Source organism: Barbatula barbatula (assembly GCF_947034865.1).
Source record: "Barbatula barbatula genome assembly, chromosome: 1".
NCBI classification, from domain to species: Eukaryota; Metazoa; Chordata; class Actinopteri; order Cypriniformes; family Nemacheilidae; genus Barbatula; species Barbatula barbatula.
This window is the reverse complement of record NC_136766.1, coordinates 28,173,477-28,191,140: the sequence shown is the minus strand read 5'-3', so window position 1 is coordinate 28,191,140 and position 17,664 is coordinate 28,173,477. Positions and strand designations below refer to the sequence as shown.

The window sequence follows — 17,664 nt, the reverse complement described above, 5'->3', positions numbered from 1 at the left end:
CGTGAAGATTATGACATTGCAGTTCAAAAGTCTTTTGCTCTAATGATCGAACATTAGCAAGGAAAATGCGGGGTAAAGAGAGCCGGAGCCGGTAATATCTAGTGCAGTCTCCCGTTGTTGTTTTTTTGTGCATATTTTGCATTAAGTGAATGCTTGGCTGAAAAGATGTGTCTTTAATCTAGATTTAAAATGGGCGAGTGTGTCTGATCCTCAAATAGTGTCGGAAGGCTATTCCAGAGTTTAGGTGCTACGTATGAGAAAGCTCGACCCCCTTTGGTGGATTTAGATTAACCATTAAAGATAATGAACAGAAACGCGTTGTTGCTTCACTTTGGTGGCCCCAATGTGCAAGATATATTTGCGACGATGGAAGACACGGGTGAGGCAAAAGATCACGACACTGCATTGACAAAGCTCAACGATTATTTTATGCTGAAGAAAAACACACGCTGCCCTTAGGAGACAGACAATTGTTGCATGAGAAAGATCTTACATTGGCCAAGATATTGCCAGAACTATGGACGTTGCTGATTAGCAAGCTGCTAAAATGGAGAAATTCACTATTAATGCTGTGGGTAAAGGCAAGATTCCACAAAGGACTGAAAGTAAACCAGGTCACAAACAAGGAACCACATACAAAAGTGCCAGCAGACATAAACGAAGAGGAGGAGCGAAGATACGAGTGATGCGGACATGTTTATTCTAGTGGATGGAATGCCAGTGACAATGCTAATAGACTCGGGAGCGAGTTGCAAGATTGTTGGTTCAAATGTGTTCCAAGCTTTATGAACCAAGGATCATATACAGTTAAAGGAGACATCCAAACAACTGTATGCTTATGGATCAGAGACACAGCCAGCTGTGGAAGGATTTTTCACTTCTAATATCATGCCTGCTGCAAGTAATAGGATCAACATCAAAGTGGACATTTTAGTTGTAAACGGTGCACAGACATCTGTTTTGGGTTGCAATACTGCAACTGCTCTTGGAGTTCTACACATCGTTACCACAGAAAATATAAATGCAGTACATCATGAGGACACATTTACATTTGCAACATCATTACAGCAGGCATACAATGCATGTTTTGGAGGCTCGGAAAGCTGAAAGACTATTGTCTACGATTTCATGTTAACAGCACGGTTACTCCTGTTGCACAATTGATATGAGACTGCCATTCAGAGTCAGGAAATTAGTCGAGGAAAAACTACAGCAGCTTGAACAAATGGATGTCATTGAAAAGGCATAAGGACCTACTCCATGGGTTTCTCCTCTTGTCGTGGTGCATTGTGATGGCTAAGGCCACACTTATCTAATAAACATGGTTACTCTAGTTCAATTGGTCTAAGTTTTCTCCTTATTTTATTTCTTTAGGAGAAATTGATTTTTTTTCTATTAATTGGTTTCTGTTTGTTCTATTTATTTTTGTTTCGTTAACAATTTACCCAAAAGTATTGTGTTAGAGGTGCATGTTGTCTTTATGCGCGCAAACCAGCGGGACAACATTTCATTACTAGAGTACCACAACTAGACAAAGATACAGGTTTAATATTCTTTATTGATGTATTCATTTAATTGTTTGAATAATTGTCTATCTTACCCGTGGTCATTTCGCTAAATAGTCGTCAATTTCCCTGGGATCATTGATGAAACTCCCCTCTCCTCACTAAATCTCAATTTTATTTTAAATTCCAAATCTTCACGATTACTCTCTCCTCTAACTCTTTCATCTTTTCCATTACCTCTGGACATCAAACTGCTGTCTGCAAGATGTACGTGTGTTATATCAGGGTCGCGTCCGTGAAAACGGCCAATTCTTGTGTTTATTCAAATACAAATTCAGTTAAATTTTTAAAAGAAGAAAAAAAAATGTATGAGCAAAACATCATCAAAAAGAGAGCGCTCCTAAACACAAAATGTAATTAGCCCATTATATTAGATATTTTTTTATTTACGTATTTGATTGAATAGTGAAAAAGTGTAATAAACACATAAATATTGCACATTAGTTAAGCCTACCTTTGCAGAAGTGTGTGGGCTAGGTTACACATTCTGAACATGATTGGAACAGTATGTGAGATTCAGGTTAGCATAATCGCAGGCGTATTTTGGTGACTAATGACAACGATATTAATATTGACAAGATGCGCCACTGCCGTCACAATGAATGGCGAGGAATGCAAGAACCACTTGCTCAATAAAGCCATTCTATCGAAGGAAGCCCCGCCTTCTAGTAAAACGAAACAATCGTCGATCAATAATGACTGAAGATACTCTGGAGTGGCGCTCTCTTGAGGCGCTTGCCAGCCTGTGCGCAGTAGATGAGGCGACATCGAAAGGGTTATTTGTTGCGCAATTTAAGCTTAGCAAACCAAAGTCATGATACAGTTCATGTCATGTTTAATTATTGATCGGAAATACGCTGTTTATTTGTGTGATTTTAGAAATATCTGCCCGACACCATTCAAGTAGATAGGACTGTGGACTTGCTATGGCGAATAGCTGCCCAGGGGCGTTACATTGCCCGCCTGGAAAGACTTCCGTAAACGGACGTTGCTAATAATACGCCTCTCTATGCTTATAACAAGATTAATACGGGGAAATGTTTTGTCTGCATTCTGTGCCTTTCTAAGGGGGCGTTTATGTATTGAAGGCTTGAGAGAAAATTGTTGCAAAATATTTGTGGTTTATCCTTTAAAAGCAACCCCCCCCCCTTCTCTTTTTGTACCCGCCCTATTTCTTTTCCACCGCCCAGTCCATTACAACATACACAGGTTTACCTAATGTGCGTTTGCACACAGTTTCTCACGCTCGGTGCTGCCGCGGAATTGGGAAATACTCGTTAATCGGGAACATACAGAGTATTTATCAACATCTGTAATCTCAAGCAACGTCTCTTCGCTACAAATACATTAGAATAACAAAACAAAATGTCAGATCCAATGAACCAGCCTGGTCAGATTTCGTTGCCACAAGGTCTAAACGATGGACATTCTACAACGTCCAAAGACTCGAAGTTTTCCGGTAAGATATTTTCGCGATATGCAACTTTATCTTTGAAAATATTGATTGTTGTTATTAACATCATAGATTGTGCTATACAGTATTTGTTAGGTTGATATTTTAAGGACAAAACGAGTTGATATATGATATAGCCTGAGTCAACGTTAAAAATGCTTTTAAGGAAACGCCAGATTATTGGTAGGCCTAACGTTACTCCAGGCAGGGTCTTCCTGCACTGTTTATTCCTCACGAACACGTTTCAGTCCGCCTCTTTTTCCATGGTCAACATGCAATAAAATTGTTCAGTGCTTTGCAGTTAGTATTCATGCGGTCCTGCGAATACGGTTCTCAGAACGAACCTGTTCTCATCCACAGCCTCGAACTGACGTCTATTTTTAGAAAAAGGCCTCGAAAAATACGAGGACACATAATAGCCTACTTATTTGAACCCGTTCTGAAATGGGCACATGATGCGGCTCAGCTGATGCTCTGCAGTGCAGATGTATTCGAAATGGGAGGACAGTATACATAAAAGGTATACCCCAACTACAAGACTGGGCAAGCCAGAACACTCCCATCGTATTTTCTTTAACAAATCTGTGTACGTTTGTTGCTGCCTTGCTTGCTATGTGAGTAAGATCTATAGACAGGTTCATCTTTTCACCCAAAAATTTTAAATCTGTCATCATTTATTCAGCCTCCTGTCATTTCATACCCGTTTAAATTACTTTGTTCTGATTAACAGAGAGAAAGATATTTGGAAGAATTTAAGCAATTTTCCATTCGGTGACATCATTGACTGCCATAGTAGGAAGAATTATATGGTAGTCAAAGGTGCCCCAGAACAGTTTGTGTTCCTAAATTCTTCAAAATAAAAGATACTGTCACAGAACTGAAAATTGCTAACATTCTTACAAATATTTTTCTTTTTGTTTAAAACATTGAAATATAAAAAGGTTTGAAACAACCTGAGGGTAAGTAAATTATGCTTTTGGGGTGAACTAGCCCTTTAACAACATAAACAAACGTTACAGTAGCATGCACACTTTTGTAACCCAAATTTAACTTCCGGCACACATTGACAAACAATAAAGTGCCTTTAGATTATTTCTGATAACAATCAAAAGAACAGAGAAGAACCGTTTCTTCCCAGCTAACACAATTACGTTGTGATGACCATATTCGTTGCCTCCATGTACCAAATAACGTTCCAGCTACGTAACTTTGTGATTCCCATTTTCGTTTGGACGATGTAACATTAGATGTTGCTGGGACGTGGTTAATACCTCCTGAAGACATATCTGGAACGTACCATATTTGTCTCCCTGACCCACCAAACAACGTTTCTGGGACGTGATGAGCACGTCCTTACGACCAAACAGTCACGTTATTAAGATCATTTTTATTTCATTTAAACAACTATCATCCCTCACATGGAGGATTATATTGATTTATGTTTAATCTGTTCGTTAAAAATAAATTTTATGCTAAATTTGAGTAATTTCTATTCAAATTTATAAAGCACAGTGAAATTATTAATAAAACTCAACACAGCATGGTTCATCAGATCAAACATTTTATTTATACTGTAGTAGAGCCCTGCAGGGGACTCATTTTTTAATCCGAGGGAATTTCTGACCAATCCCCTGACCAACCCTCCCGTCTGCACCCGCAATTTGTACGCTGGCTCCCGCAAACAATTTAGCTAAAAGAATTTAAACAATGTTGAGGTATGCTAATACCTATTAGTCAAATGGTCATAATTTAAGTGAGAACAAAAATATAAAATCTCTCATTACACAGCCTGCTGCTCATAAGTTTTAGTTAGTCTATAACTATATGATCCATGCACAATCCAATACGATTTATTTGTTATAGAAACTCACGTTTTGCCAGATTGCTCCATAATATTTACGTGGCCAGTTCACGTGAACTTGTAGCATTAGGACAGTATCAGGTGTCCACACTGTTCGGTAGCCTCACAGTGAATCACGCATGCTCAGTCACTATACAGCTCATCGGCAGTGGCGGTCCTACATTGAATTGCACCCCGGGTGAGAACATCTTTGAGCGCCCCCCCTCGAAAAAACTAAATTATGTCATATTTTTCTTGACCTAAACTACAGTGGTACAAATTGAATTTGTCATTAAAATGTAATTGTACCACTGTAGTTGAGGTCAAGAAAAGTATACATGACATTGTTATAAAACAATTTGACAGAGTATTAACACTTAATGATATTTTACTGACATTCAATTTGTACCACTGGGAAAAAAGGTGGTCAGAAAAAGATTGATGACAGTTATAATGGCCTCATGACAGCCAATGTCAAAACCAATATGACAGTTAACCCAGCTGTAGTGGCCTTAATTCATTTATCTTCTTATTGGTTATTTGTAATCACGTGTTTTGTTGTGTTCACTTCCGTTTCCTTTATATCCGTTGTGTTATATTGTTTGTCGTGGTTGGAAGGGGGTGAGCGATGGGATTGCCAACTTTCTGTTGACCGTACAAGTAAAATGTTTGTTCTGTCAAATAAAACAACTGTGACGCTTACAGAAGTGTCCCCGTTTCTCAGTCTCTAAGGCAATATGGTTAGATGCCGAAACACCAGCTAAGTAGTGTCTTACATTCAATTATTAATCTGCTATGTCATGTTTTTATGACAATTATGACAGGTTAAGATGTATTGGTTAATGTAAAGTTGTCAACAAAGACCGCAAACAAACAATATTTGCATTAAAAATGTCATAATTGAGCGAATGACACTTAATGACAGTTGTCATAAACATGCATAAAACCTTCATATTCATGACATGTGTGATGTAGCAAATAAATAGCAAAGGTTATGTTCGTCTTAGAAACTAGCTACAGATTGGAAAATTCTGTTTGCTCATTGCGGGACCTTACGTTAACCCAACTGATGGAAATAAATAATAATAACTGAACTTGTAACAGTTTTGTTGCAATGCACAATATTATGGTGAAATTAGATCTCGTGTTTGTTGACTTAAAACCAAATTTGTTGTATAAGTGTTGTCGGTTCTACCTGCCCTGCGCGAACTGGCGTCTGTCCGAATGAGAGTCGGGCGCTCTAACGACTAGGCTAAACACTGCAGTGTCATTTCACACAACATGGCAACATGGATACAGTAATCATAACACAGAGAGAACATTATAGTTGCATACCTTTATCTTTTCAGCATACAGGGGCGCCAATTTGCCAATTCCCCACACAATGAATGAATAGATAATGGATAACCGATTTGCGGCGGCCCAGAGTTTCTTTTACTGCTCGTGCCGGTGCCGGCCCCCACGTGACATGAAAAAATGCCGCCCCGGGCGACTGCCCGGTTCGCCCGTGCCTAAAACCGCCACTGCTCATCGGTTCGCAATCGAACGTGTCTGAAGGAAACGGCTCTCGGTTCAGTGTACTGCTGAATCGAAAGCTGTTGCAACCGGTTCTTGACTCGAGAATGAGAACTGCTCTAGCAGTGGCACGAATGTAAACAGCGCTGTAGATCTGTGTACATACAGTGATAATGCAGTAATAAAGTCCTAAACATATTTCCAATGTGTTTTATAGTATCCCTCCTCTGATGTGTGAGAACAACATTTATACGGGGCGATGATTAGTAAATATCTTCCTCATATGACGGTCAGATAATAAACAAGGAAATAAGCTATTGGATCTTAACTCATACAGTCATATAGGTATAAAGCCCACTTTCTTTGTTTATAATCAACATTATAAATGATAAAAACAGATATTCTTGTCCGGCTATTGTTTGCCGGGCAAACGAAGAGCAGTGAGTCTTTACTGTTACCAGCTGAGGAACTGACTTTACAGAGTAAAATAGGCCTTTATACTTGTTTTCTTATCAAGAACATGTAAAAAAAAACAGGATTATCATATACCACAGACTGTGAATATACATTCTGTTTTGTACATTTCTTTGTACGCTCTGTTGTAGGTGTTTATAACGATTATCGATTAATTATTTTAAACACATCGCACAGCCCTAGTGCACGGGCACATTTCGATAACACCTAGAATAACTAAATCCACTGAAGGCAATAGAGATTTCTCATACGTAGCACCTAAACTCTGGAATAGCCTTCCCGATAAATACAAATCGAATAACATTATAACAAAAGCTCAACATCTAAAATGAGTAATATAATATCATTGCAAGGCAATTGGATCTTTTACTAAATAGGACCCGAGTCATTCTAACAAAACCATTGAAACATCATGAGTCCTGATTCGTGACAGTAAAACGTTTAATTATAAAACGATTTGGTAACACAAAGTGATCATAATAAACATCATTGTTCTCTCTACCTTGCACAAAGCATAATTTTAACATAAAAATGAAATATTCTTGAAAACTTTCATAGTGGTTTCATAATACGTTGTCCTTTTTGAAGCTAGATAGAAATATCCACGGCTAATGCACAGGATAAGATTCAGATCGGTCCTGTCAGTCTGATAGCCAGTCCAGCAAAATAATGTCTGTATCGACACAAAACATCAGAGTATCGAATCAGCGCACCCCTAGTGCAAGGTGCACAGTCAGGGTTTGCTACCACTATTGGTGGTTTCAGCGGATGCACGCGCCTGTCCCGAAGTTAACTTCCGGTCAGTGTCTGTTAATCGGTGTGGCTAATAATATAACTAAAATATTCATTTAAATTAAATATAAATAGTGTATGATAATTAGATTAAATAAACAACTTTGTTTGATGGGTCATGTAACTGTCACATTTACTGTACGTCAAGTTAAGGTTCTTCTACTGGTTACCCAAAATAATACTGGCTAGTGGTGACAACCTCACCACCGCGGGGGTAAAGTGTCATGACGGTGGTGAACTGCCACCGGTGGTAGTGCACATCACTGTGAGAACTATACGTGTTTTTGTGTCTATTTGTGGCCTTTCAGTTATGGATGATTTTATTTTAATGATTTCACATTAACAAAGAAATTATTGGCATACGTTTCCTTTGGTGCATTCGAGCGTGGGCCTACACGGCCAAACCCAGGTTATACTGCGGGTTCTGCAATGGATCTTATTGTGAAATAATACATAAAATGAAAACTGGCTAATTCCTTTATTGCACATCTATTTACAGCATCTCACTATATGGGGATCCAGAGCTAAAAGTTTATTTCATGAGTATTTCACTCTAGACATTGTCCAATATCAGTTTGGTTGACATCAAACCCCATCCTACTCCCACATGAATAAACTATAGTATATTATATTCTTCATTAATTAATATACTTAAAAAAAAAAACGTTTTTCCATAACTTTTAAAAACACTGTAGTATTTAGGTGTCTTACTACAGTTAATGAGTAAATGCTATCGTATACTGAAATATTGGGCAAAAATATTAAATTCTTGTATTAAAAAAATGAAAACAGAAAAGATGTAAAAAATTAAACAGATTTTATAGGGCCCTAAATATGAGGCGGAGTTTATCAATACATGTTATACAACTATTGCAAATGATTGTGCTCGCTCAGTGAGTTACATAAGACAAACAAAGAGCAGTCATACGTTTTCTAGAATTGTTAAAAATATAGTGTCCAAATGCAGTTAGTAAAGGTGAAAAGTTACGATTATGATCAATTGTACAGCCCTAACCTAGATGGTTTACAGTTTCCGCTGTTCATTTTTCAGTTTCCATTAGATGGACACCCTCTTCCACAAGGCTGCCTGAGCTGAGGAATCACCATATTTTTTTATTTGAACAAAAGAAGTTGCCTGGTTCACTCTTTTCGAATTTGTAAAGTAGATACTTAGAAATATGTTTCTTGTAGTTAAACTGTGAAGTACAGTTTTTGCTGCTGTTTTAGTATGTGAGAAAAACACGGGTGTGTTGAATTTGTGAAAACTTTGGTGTCTGAATCAGCGGTGTAAGGCATTACTTAAAGAACTTGGGTGTGGTTTGAGCAAGGAATGTTGTTTAGTAGGGGTTTAGCCCTAATTTGGGACTAATAAAGCTTGGCCTGTTATAAAACTGCTACATTACTAGAACAACCTGTTCTCTATAATACTGTTCTAGCCACTTTATCTTTTGGCACGCCCTGTTTGTGTTGATATGCCGAAACCAAACAAATATGAATGAATGAACTATTGGAATGGGTTTTGCATACTAGGCTCACAAAATTTCAAAATCCTTGATAGCCCTTCGGGCAGTCACTCTTTAGATTTTGGTAGCCCTAAATTAATTGAAATAAACAAAATAAAGACTTTTTTTAGAAAACTCGAAAGGACCTGAAACGTCAATCAAAAACATTTTCAAAACACAGATATGAAAAATTATATAAAATATAAAAAAATACAATCATCACCACAAATATGCATTTTGTTCTAACCATACTGAAATTTCTATTAATTTCTATTAAAGGAATAGTCCACCCAAAAATTTTAATTCTGTCATGAATTACCCTCAAGGGGACATGGATGCAGGTAGAAGAGAAGTAAACAAATATTTTAAATTTTTCCCCAAATCCAGTTTATTTTTCCAAGTTTTAATTTGATATCGACACAAGGAAAGGGCACAGGCCTACAGAAAGATTTGATTCTTATCACATGTAGCTTTGTAAACTGCTGGTCAGCATTTTATTGTTGTTAGCAAATGGCTCTCTAAACTATAATTTACAGTTTGTCAATTAAAAAGATTATTAGCTCCGTATATACACCCCTCAAAATCCCACAGAGCCCCGGCACATAATAAATCCCAATTTAACGAGACTTTTATTTTGAAAAACATGCATGAAAGCTGTTAGTAGAGTGTGTTCGAGTGTCTGAGTGCTGTCCAAATTCATTATCTAAAGTCAAGTGAGCTGTTGTCAGGCTCAAAGGCAGAAGGCATGATGTCTTAAGGTGCTAACTTTAGCCTGCTAGCACTGAAATCATGATTCCACCCTGCATACGAATCGCCTTCCAAAGCCACGCCTCCTCCAAAACACTAGTACATTCTTATCGAAGCATGTACATACTGTACCTGTCCAAAAGAAACAGGAACCATGGTATCGTCGTTCATACCCTTTTCCTCCTGGAGCTGTCTCCATTGGGTAAAAGTTGCACCTATGTTAATTCGAGTTTTACCTCTTTTATGGTCCAGATGTTTTTTCGTCACTGCTTTTTCAAATAATGTAGTTTACTTAAATAACAAAACAATAAAACAAACTTAACTAACCATACAAACATAATAAAACAAAACATAAAGTCCAGGCCTGGTCCTCTCTCGTCGTTCTCTCCTGTCCCTCGTCCTTTAATGCTCCTGTGGGACCAATGCAACGCGCATCTGACACTCATTATCACTTGCGTCACCGGCCTAGGCCGTTTCCTCACGGCTCTCGTCCCGTCTTGCTCATTACAGTATGGTTTTATGCCTGGATCCCCTGATCTGGTCCACGTTCAAGCCAGGTAGCTAGGGCTTAACAGTTCAAATCAATGTAGGAATTTTATTGTACTATTTAGAATAGCTTTTCAGGCAGGGCAGTGATAGATTCTGATAGCCCGACTGGAAGGCATATTAGCCCCGGAACGTTGGGCTACCTATTTTGCGAGCCCTGTGATTAATGGTAATTGTTGTTTGCTTCTAAATCACATTATTTTTCTGTGTGTGTGTCTGAAAATGGCTTCCTTTAACAGGTTATGTAACTCATACCAGTGAGCACCATGTGGGTGCTTGTTGCGTTTAGATATTGGAAAGTATGGGAGGGATCATTACAAATTACATGGGAAAATTCCACTGAGGAAAATTGTTTGTGAGTACTCTCAGTGCCAGTGGGTATGTCATCAGCTCTCTTCTGTATGTAGTTGATGTTTAATGTCCCAGATTGTTACTAACTTAAAAATCAATTTAAGATACTAGAATACAGTCTTTCTAAAAAAAAGTGTTTTAGTGCTTTCTGTTTTTAATCACCATTTTGCCCTATACTACTATATTTTCAGTAATTCTGCTTATTACCTAGTTTTAGCTTACATGTTTCCTAAACTTTTGAGATGTTAATAGTGGTTCACTGGGCATTACACTAACATTTCCGTCTTTTAAATGTGGAGTATAAGATACTAAGACTTTTCCTCTCATTTTTCTGAACTGTTTTATTTTTTCAGATTCCTTTTTTTCTCCACCTATATCTCTCTTTCAGTCTTCTCAAGGCAAGTGTATAGTTCTCTTATGGTGCTCGCTTGCTACTCTATCTTTTATATTTTCCCTATGCTCCTCTGTCATCCCTGTTCTCTTAATTATGCTATATCCTGCTAAACTGTTACGATCACGCTCTCCATCCCTCCTGCCAGTGACCCTCTCCTCCTCTTAACCAGATTAGATGCTCTCAATCGAGCTTTATTTGGACTTCCTGTTTGAAGTAGGAAATTAAGAAGAGGACACAGATGTCACAATAGAAGCTACACCAAAAGAAGTACACTGAATTATATTTCTTCTCTGAAGGTAGACGAAAGTCTGTTTTATTTGGAATCAGAATGTCCTCTCCTGCACGTGTGTGTGTGGCCTTGTTTTTAGTAATTTTGTATTAGCACCTATCGTACTATTGCTCTTTTATGACATATCGCTTATTTCTCCCTGAATTCTTTGTAAGTCACTTTGGATAAAAGTGTCTGCTAAATGTAATCCTGTTTCACACTGCGCGTAAGCAGCGCATCCTTTTTTCAACACCAATGTTAATCTCAAAATCAAAATTGTGTCAATTGTTACTCACCCACATTGACGGTCAACATGTTTTTAGACCTCCCGTTATCTTTGGAATACAAATAAAAATATTTTCCTTGGGATCAGAGAGATTTCCAGGTCTCATTTTTCAAATGCAGAAACTACTAAATCTCGTTTTTAGATTGAGCAGTACTTCCTACTGATCAAAGAGCCGTAGTTCAAGGAAGTGCATAAATTACAGAATCGAAGCCTTGCATTTTCAGAATCGCCCTAGACAGGTAAAATTAGTGTGAATCGCGATACATATCGTCCCAGCCCTAGTCTTTACCAACTGAAAACATGATTTAGGTCAACATTACTGTGAGTCCAGCCTAATCCCAAAATTAACACCTTATTTTAGGATAGCAGAAAATAAAAGTTCATTTTATGTTAAAAAGAAAATCTAAAAATGGATCAGGTTAGTTTCCCTGAGGATTACTGTCCTCAAAGCCCCACCCCTCCATGTTTGCAGCTACAACCTGGTCCTGAAGGTAGAGTGACACTGGACAGGGATCAAGTAACAGGAAGCCTGCTTGGGGTTATACCTCATGGCTGCTGCTACCAACTCTTCACCTGCTTTGGAGATTTTGCATGTTGAAAACTTTAAACAACTTGTCCTTTGTCTGTTTATTTTTGTTCATTGTTTAACTTAGTTTTGGTTACCGTACCCTGAGACCCTAAAATTGTTTAGAACAGTGGTTCCCAAACACATTCCTTGAGACCCCCAACACTGCATGTTATCCATGTCTCCTTAAAAACACCTGATTCAGATCACCAGCTCACTTGTAGAGACTCCAAGATCTGAAATGGGTGTGTCAGACAAAGGAGACATGGAAAATGTGCATTGCTGGGGGGCTCCAGGAGTGAGGTTGGGAACCACTGGTTTAAAACATCTATATCCATGTGCAAAAACCTAGTGAGCTATATTGCTGTATACAGCCCACATGTGTAGGAACATTCTTCCTAGGCAGCAACCACATGTGCAGATGAGACCATGCAAGGAGCGCACAAATGCAACTTTTACTTTCACATACACTTGCTCTAACTGTGGCAGGTAGCCTACCATCTGTAACTGTTATTTAGGGTTAAACTATTTTAGTAAGGTTAGACGGCTTACTTTACATTGTAAGTTTATGAAAATAGTTTTCTTTGTATTGAATTGGGATGATTTGGAAAAAATATCGAATTTAGATTTTGTTTTGACAGACATTGTGATTTGGTTTGCAAATGTTTTATTCATGTTCATTTTGTGTAAATAAAGAACTAATTACTTCCGTTCTCAGTAGGGATGTAACGATACAAAAAAATTCACTGTACAATAATACCTCGGTGTAGCAAGGTTAAAAAAAGGACGGAAGGAGGCGGGAACTGGCGAACGTACAACCACTTTTAACAAAATAGACAAACAAACAAAGCAAACTTAAATTCACAAACATAATGAAACAAAGTCCAGGCCTGGTCCTCTCTCGCCCTTCCCTGTTGCCACTCCTCTTTTATGCCTCCGGAGCTTCTGAGTGAGAGATGCGAGACCTCTCGCTGTTCCTTCACGGCTCTCGTCCCGCCCTGCTCGCCACAGTAACCGAGACGTTTTTTGGTGACCATTGACTCCCATAATAAGAGAAAAACCTTCACGAACCTTTAGATTCCTTACTTCTGTGTAAAACTGCATTTTTAGGGATAATTTTGTAGTGTCATAGATGAACCTGTGGCCTCCTTGAAGTGGTTTTGAATCACTTGTCCAGATTAAGGCGAATTACTGTATAGTTTTTTTCCCCATTTTCAAGGTTTAGATCAAAATGTACACCCCTTATCCAATACTGAGAAGCTTCTAATCAGGTAGATAGGAATGTAATGTTAGGTGTAAGTGAACATTTTCAGTGTTTCTTCAGCTTTCTCAGTTGCATTTCCCTAGGCTCTAATTCTGGCCTAATTGTTTGACCTACCCCATAATTGTATTCATCATTCTTTTTCTACTAGATGGTTTAGCAGGAAGGACTACAAAAATAACTGTGTTTTTATCATCTTTTTAACAGAATCACACAAAATATAGTTATGAGTATGGGATTCTTTGTTTCTGTTTGTTTGTTTTTGGGGAGATCACCAAATATCTGTAGTCATCTGTTCTGTGCAAGTTAGAATTTGCTTTATAGGAATGATATATTGAGAACCATCTTTGTCTTGTGTATCATTAAGATTCCTCAATGGTATCAGCATTTTTTCAAGCTGGCATGCAGGCATCTCCATCCATTTGTATTAAGGCCTGTGTAGAGCGTGCATGACTGCTTTTGCTTTGGGAATGCTCAATAAAGTACCAATGATTGCTAAAGGTTTTGGGACCTTTGTCTTTGAAGTTTTACTGGTTTTAATTCCCTTAAAACTAATTAAACATGAGCTTCAAATACGGTCCCCTGCTTTAGCATATCTAAGTAAAGGTAGAGAATGCCTTGATGTTTATTTCCAACCCTTGTTTTCCTCCCCTTTCTTGCTGCATGATGGGTACAGAAGAAAAAGGGGTACTTGGCTCTGACAAGCCTACAGAGAGTTTGGCCACCTCTCTTTCCTTTTCTTCTCAGCAAAGTTCCTTTTCTCCAGTTGCTTATGAAATTGAGTCTTCAGGACCACCTGAAAACAAAGTGCATCGTACCTTCAAAGAGAAAAGAGGTCCTTTTGATTCATCTACAGGATCTCAAAAACAGGGTTCACCTATAAAGATGTCCCCAGTGTCTGAAAGAATCAAAGCACTTGAAGCTCTAGCTGCAAAGCAAAATGAATTTGATAGAAATGATGGTGGGTTTCTGCTTTATAAAGACCGGCACTATGAGAAGTCTCCTATTGAATCATATGGAATTTCCTCTGGCTTGTCCTTTGAAGAAAAAGCAAAGTCAGCTGAGCAGGATTCATTATATTTGCCTTTTGAGGTGCTTGGTGATGCAAAGTGTGGAAATGACATTGAAGACACTGTCGACTGGATGAGAGCTAGTTTACCTCCAGCACCAGATTTCAACATAGAAGATCCTAATCTTGATGAGAGAAAAGAGCCTTCTTTCTTGCAGGAGAGTCCTTCCAAAGCTTTAAAAGCAAGCAAAGTTGATACACCAGAAGTTCCTGAAACTTTTGCTGGAGTTCCTGATCAGTTCATGGACAGTCCAATCGAAATGGCTGAAATAAATAATGACCATAATCAAGCAGAACAAGAAGGTGTTGAGGAAAAATCTGAATTTGACCTAAGCTTTTTACCTACAGCGTATATGTGGGACAAACAAGAGAAAGCTAATGGGGACACTGAATGTTATCAAATATTCCCTGATAATGAAGGGGTTCATAACTCCCCTGCACCTCCTGCAGAGTTTGAGTCTCAATCACCCTCTGCATTCCAACAGATAGATGCTACTGTAAAACATTGCAGCACTTCAAAGCAAAACTTTGAGACTGAGGCAGACAGTTCTGGGGAGTCAGATGATACAGTAATTGAGGAAGCTGGGAGTACCCCAGCAATAGAAAAAGATGAAACTAAACTGTATAAGAAAGCAGTTCTAAATCAGGAAAAAGAGCCAATCCAGGTGCCTACTATTAATGTAATTGAGACAGAGGAACAGGTTCTAAGTGATGAGGAGGAACAGTCTGAGGTTGAAAGAGAGGAGGATAACATAAAATACCCAGTTTTGCCAGGTGAGGGCCCAGGGTCAACAGAGCAGTCTAACGAGTGTTCAGATGTCACAGAACATGTATCTGTAGACACTCAACAGAAGGAAAATAAATCTGACCCTGACATTTTCTCAAAAACTGATTTTGATGCACAATACTCCCCTAAACATGTGAGGATTGAAGGTGATCATGAAAGTGAGATTTTCCTTCAGTCTTCTCCTGACTCAGGAGGGCTAAATTTTGAAGTTAATTTGCCTAAATGCCAGAATCTTGAGTCCTATGAACCCCATAAGGAGCCATCTTTAGACAAAGGGCCTGAAAGAAATGCTGAAATACTGTCTGACACTCCTCTTAATAGCAGTAATCTTTCAAATGAGCAAAGTGATGTAGAGATGCACCTAGATCATTGTGCTAGTGAGGAACTTGTTTTAAAAGACCTGCTGAATGCTGATTATTTAAAAAAGAGTAAAGGAGAGAACACTGCATTCTTAAAGTCCAGCTGTCTTGTAGACAATAAAAATACCAGTACGCTTGTTCAGGAATCATTTGAGGAAAACATTACTGAGGATTATGAGACACTAAAAGATCACAATCTGGATTTAGAATCCGAACCTGTGCCCTCGCTATCTGAACCTTCAGCTGATATTCATGGAGGTATTAAGACTGTTCTTACTCAAACTAAATTGCCCAGTGTTGACTTACAAGATGAGAAGGCAACAGTGGAAGACAAGAGTTTTACCCTAAAAGAGCAGGAGTTGCCAGTTCAGTTTATTGACCAGCAACTCAAAGTTCATGAGAACCCTCCTACAGTTTTCCCCTCACTCCACAATAAGAATACTGGCCAAATGAAAGAGTTTGTTTCATGTCTTGTTATGACTGATGTTGCTGAAGAAGCTGTGATAAACTCTAAACCTGAAGTTCTAGCCCCTAAAGATGTTTTAGATATGCCAGATTCTCGAGAGACCATCAGTGATGCAGAGAATGCTGAAACTGAATGTTCAGTCACAACAGACAGTTTTGTGGAGTTTATGAGGGAGTGTCTTAAATCAAAGCAGGAAGAGCTATCTGAAGGCCTCAGTCCTGGACATGTAACTCTACACCTGAATCCTAAGTCTAATGCTCTTGCAACCACTCAATCTTCTCCTGCAATGATCATGGACTTTGAGAAGGAGTGCCCTACAATTTCTGCTTTAAAAAATCTTGGAAGCAGCCAAGAACAAGATGATGAGAATCCTCCTACAGTGAAGGCTGTCCTGAAGCCCAGTGAAGCCCCACTTCCAGGGCCTAATCCTCAGCCTTTAATCACCTCATCTACCACAGCGCAAACTATTTCAAATAAGTTTGAGCCTGATGCTTTATTTCCCAACGATGTAGAAGCAATTGACATTTGGGTGGCTGAAGCATACCACCTTGCAGAGCATGTTTTGACAACAATACTAACCCACCTGACAGGTAACTTTTCTTTCTTCTCTGCAAAAAGCCTGAACACAAAGAAAGCCCAGACACAATAACTTGCTTATCTCTTTAAAATTAACTCCGTACAAAGATATTATATAGTATTCATGATTTGATTGTAGGTGTATTAACATAAGTTGGTGGTGTTAACTAAAAAGTTATGTGATTCCTGAATTACCTGATTGTTGTGAATTAAACTAACCATGTATGAGCATATCATAAACATACACATTTTTATAAGTATCTCTATATAGAAGCTGCTTGTGCAGAGCTTTAAAACAGAGCAGAACACTGTATATTAAATATTGAGCCAATTTGATTATGCTTGGAGCTGCAAATTTGCCTTTTTAATAAATAAATACTGTACATTGTACTGTAACCTATACTGTTATAATCACCCTAATCTCCCCTAAAATAATCATGAAAATGCTGAAGAACTCAGTTCATGAGTCTAAACATGTTACAATTAATAAACAAAATGAGGTGGAGCATATAACCCTCCTTAGATTGACCCCAAAGCAACATTGACATGAAAAGTATTTTTAAACCTTAGGTCTTTAAAATAGGCAAAGAAAATACATGTATATGATAATATTAAATATATACTGTATATAATATAAACTATTACAAATTGTTAAAAATACAATACAAATAGTTATACACAATATAAACTTCACACCATTCTAGTTCCAGATAGCATGGGACAATTATATATGAACATACCTGCAAACTAGTCGCCTTTTGAATCAAAATGGGTCATTTGTGTTTTTTTTTCATGGGGAAGGGGTCTTAGGGGTCTACTCTCGAGTGTCTGCAACGTCTTTGGTCCAA

At 38.2% G+C, this 17,664-nt stretch overlaps 1 protein-coding gene across 3 annotated transcripts in view; it reads left to right on the top strand.

Moving 5' to 3' along the window:
* Positions 1-2,245: 2,245 nt before the first annotated feature.
* The window catches only part of rtn3 (reticulon 3), a 28,296-nt gene continuing 12,877 nt past the window's right edge, over positions 2,246-17,664 (top strand). The window contains exons 1-3 of one of the 3 annotated variants that reach the window (XM_079453400.1): positions 2,744-3,024; positions 11,139-11,183; positions 14,236-16,830. In XM_079453400.1, coding sequence (XP_079309526.1) covers positions 2,931-3,024; positions 11,139-11,183; positions 14,236-16,830 — 2,734 coding nt within the window. In that variant the 5' untranslated portion in view covers positions 2,744-2,930. Of the gene's footprint in view, positions 3,025-11,138; positions 11,184-14,235; positions 16,831-17,664 lie in introns of all 3 variants that reach the window. The other 2 variants (XM_079453398.1, XM_079453399.1) reach the window with 2 other exon arrangements.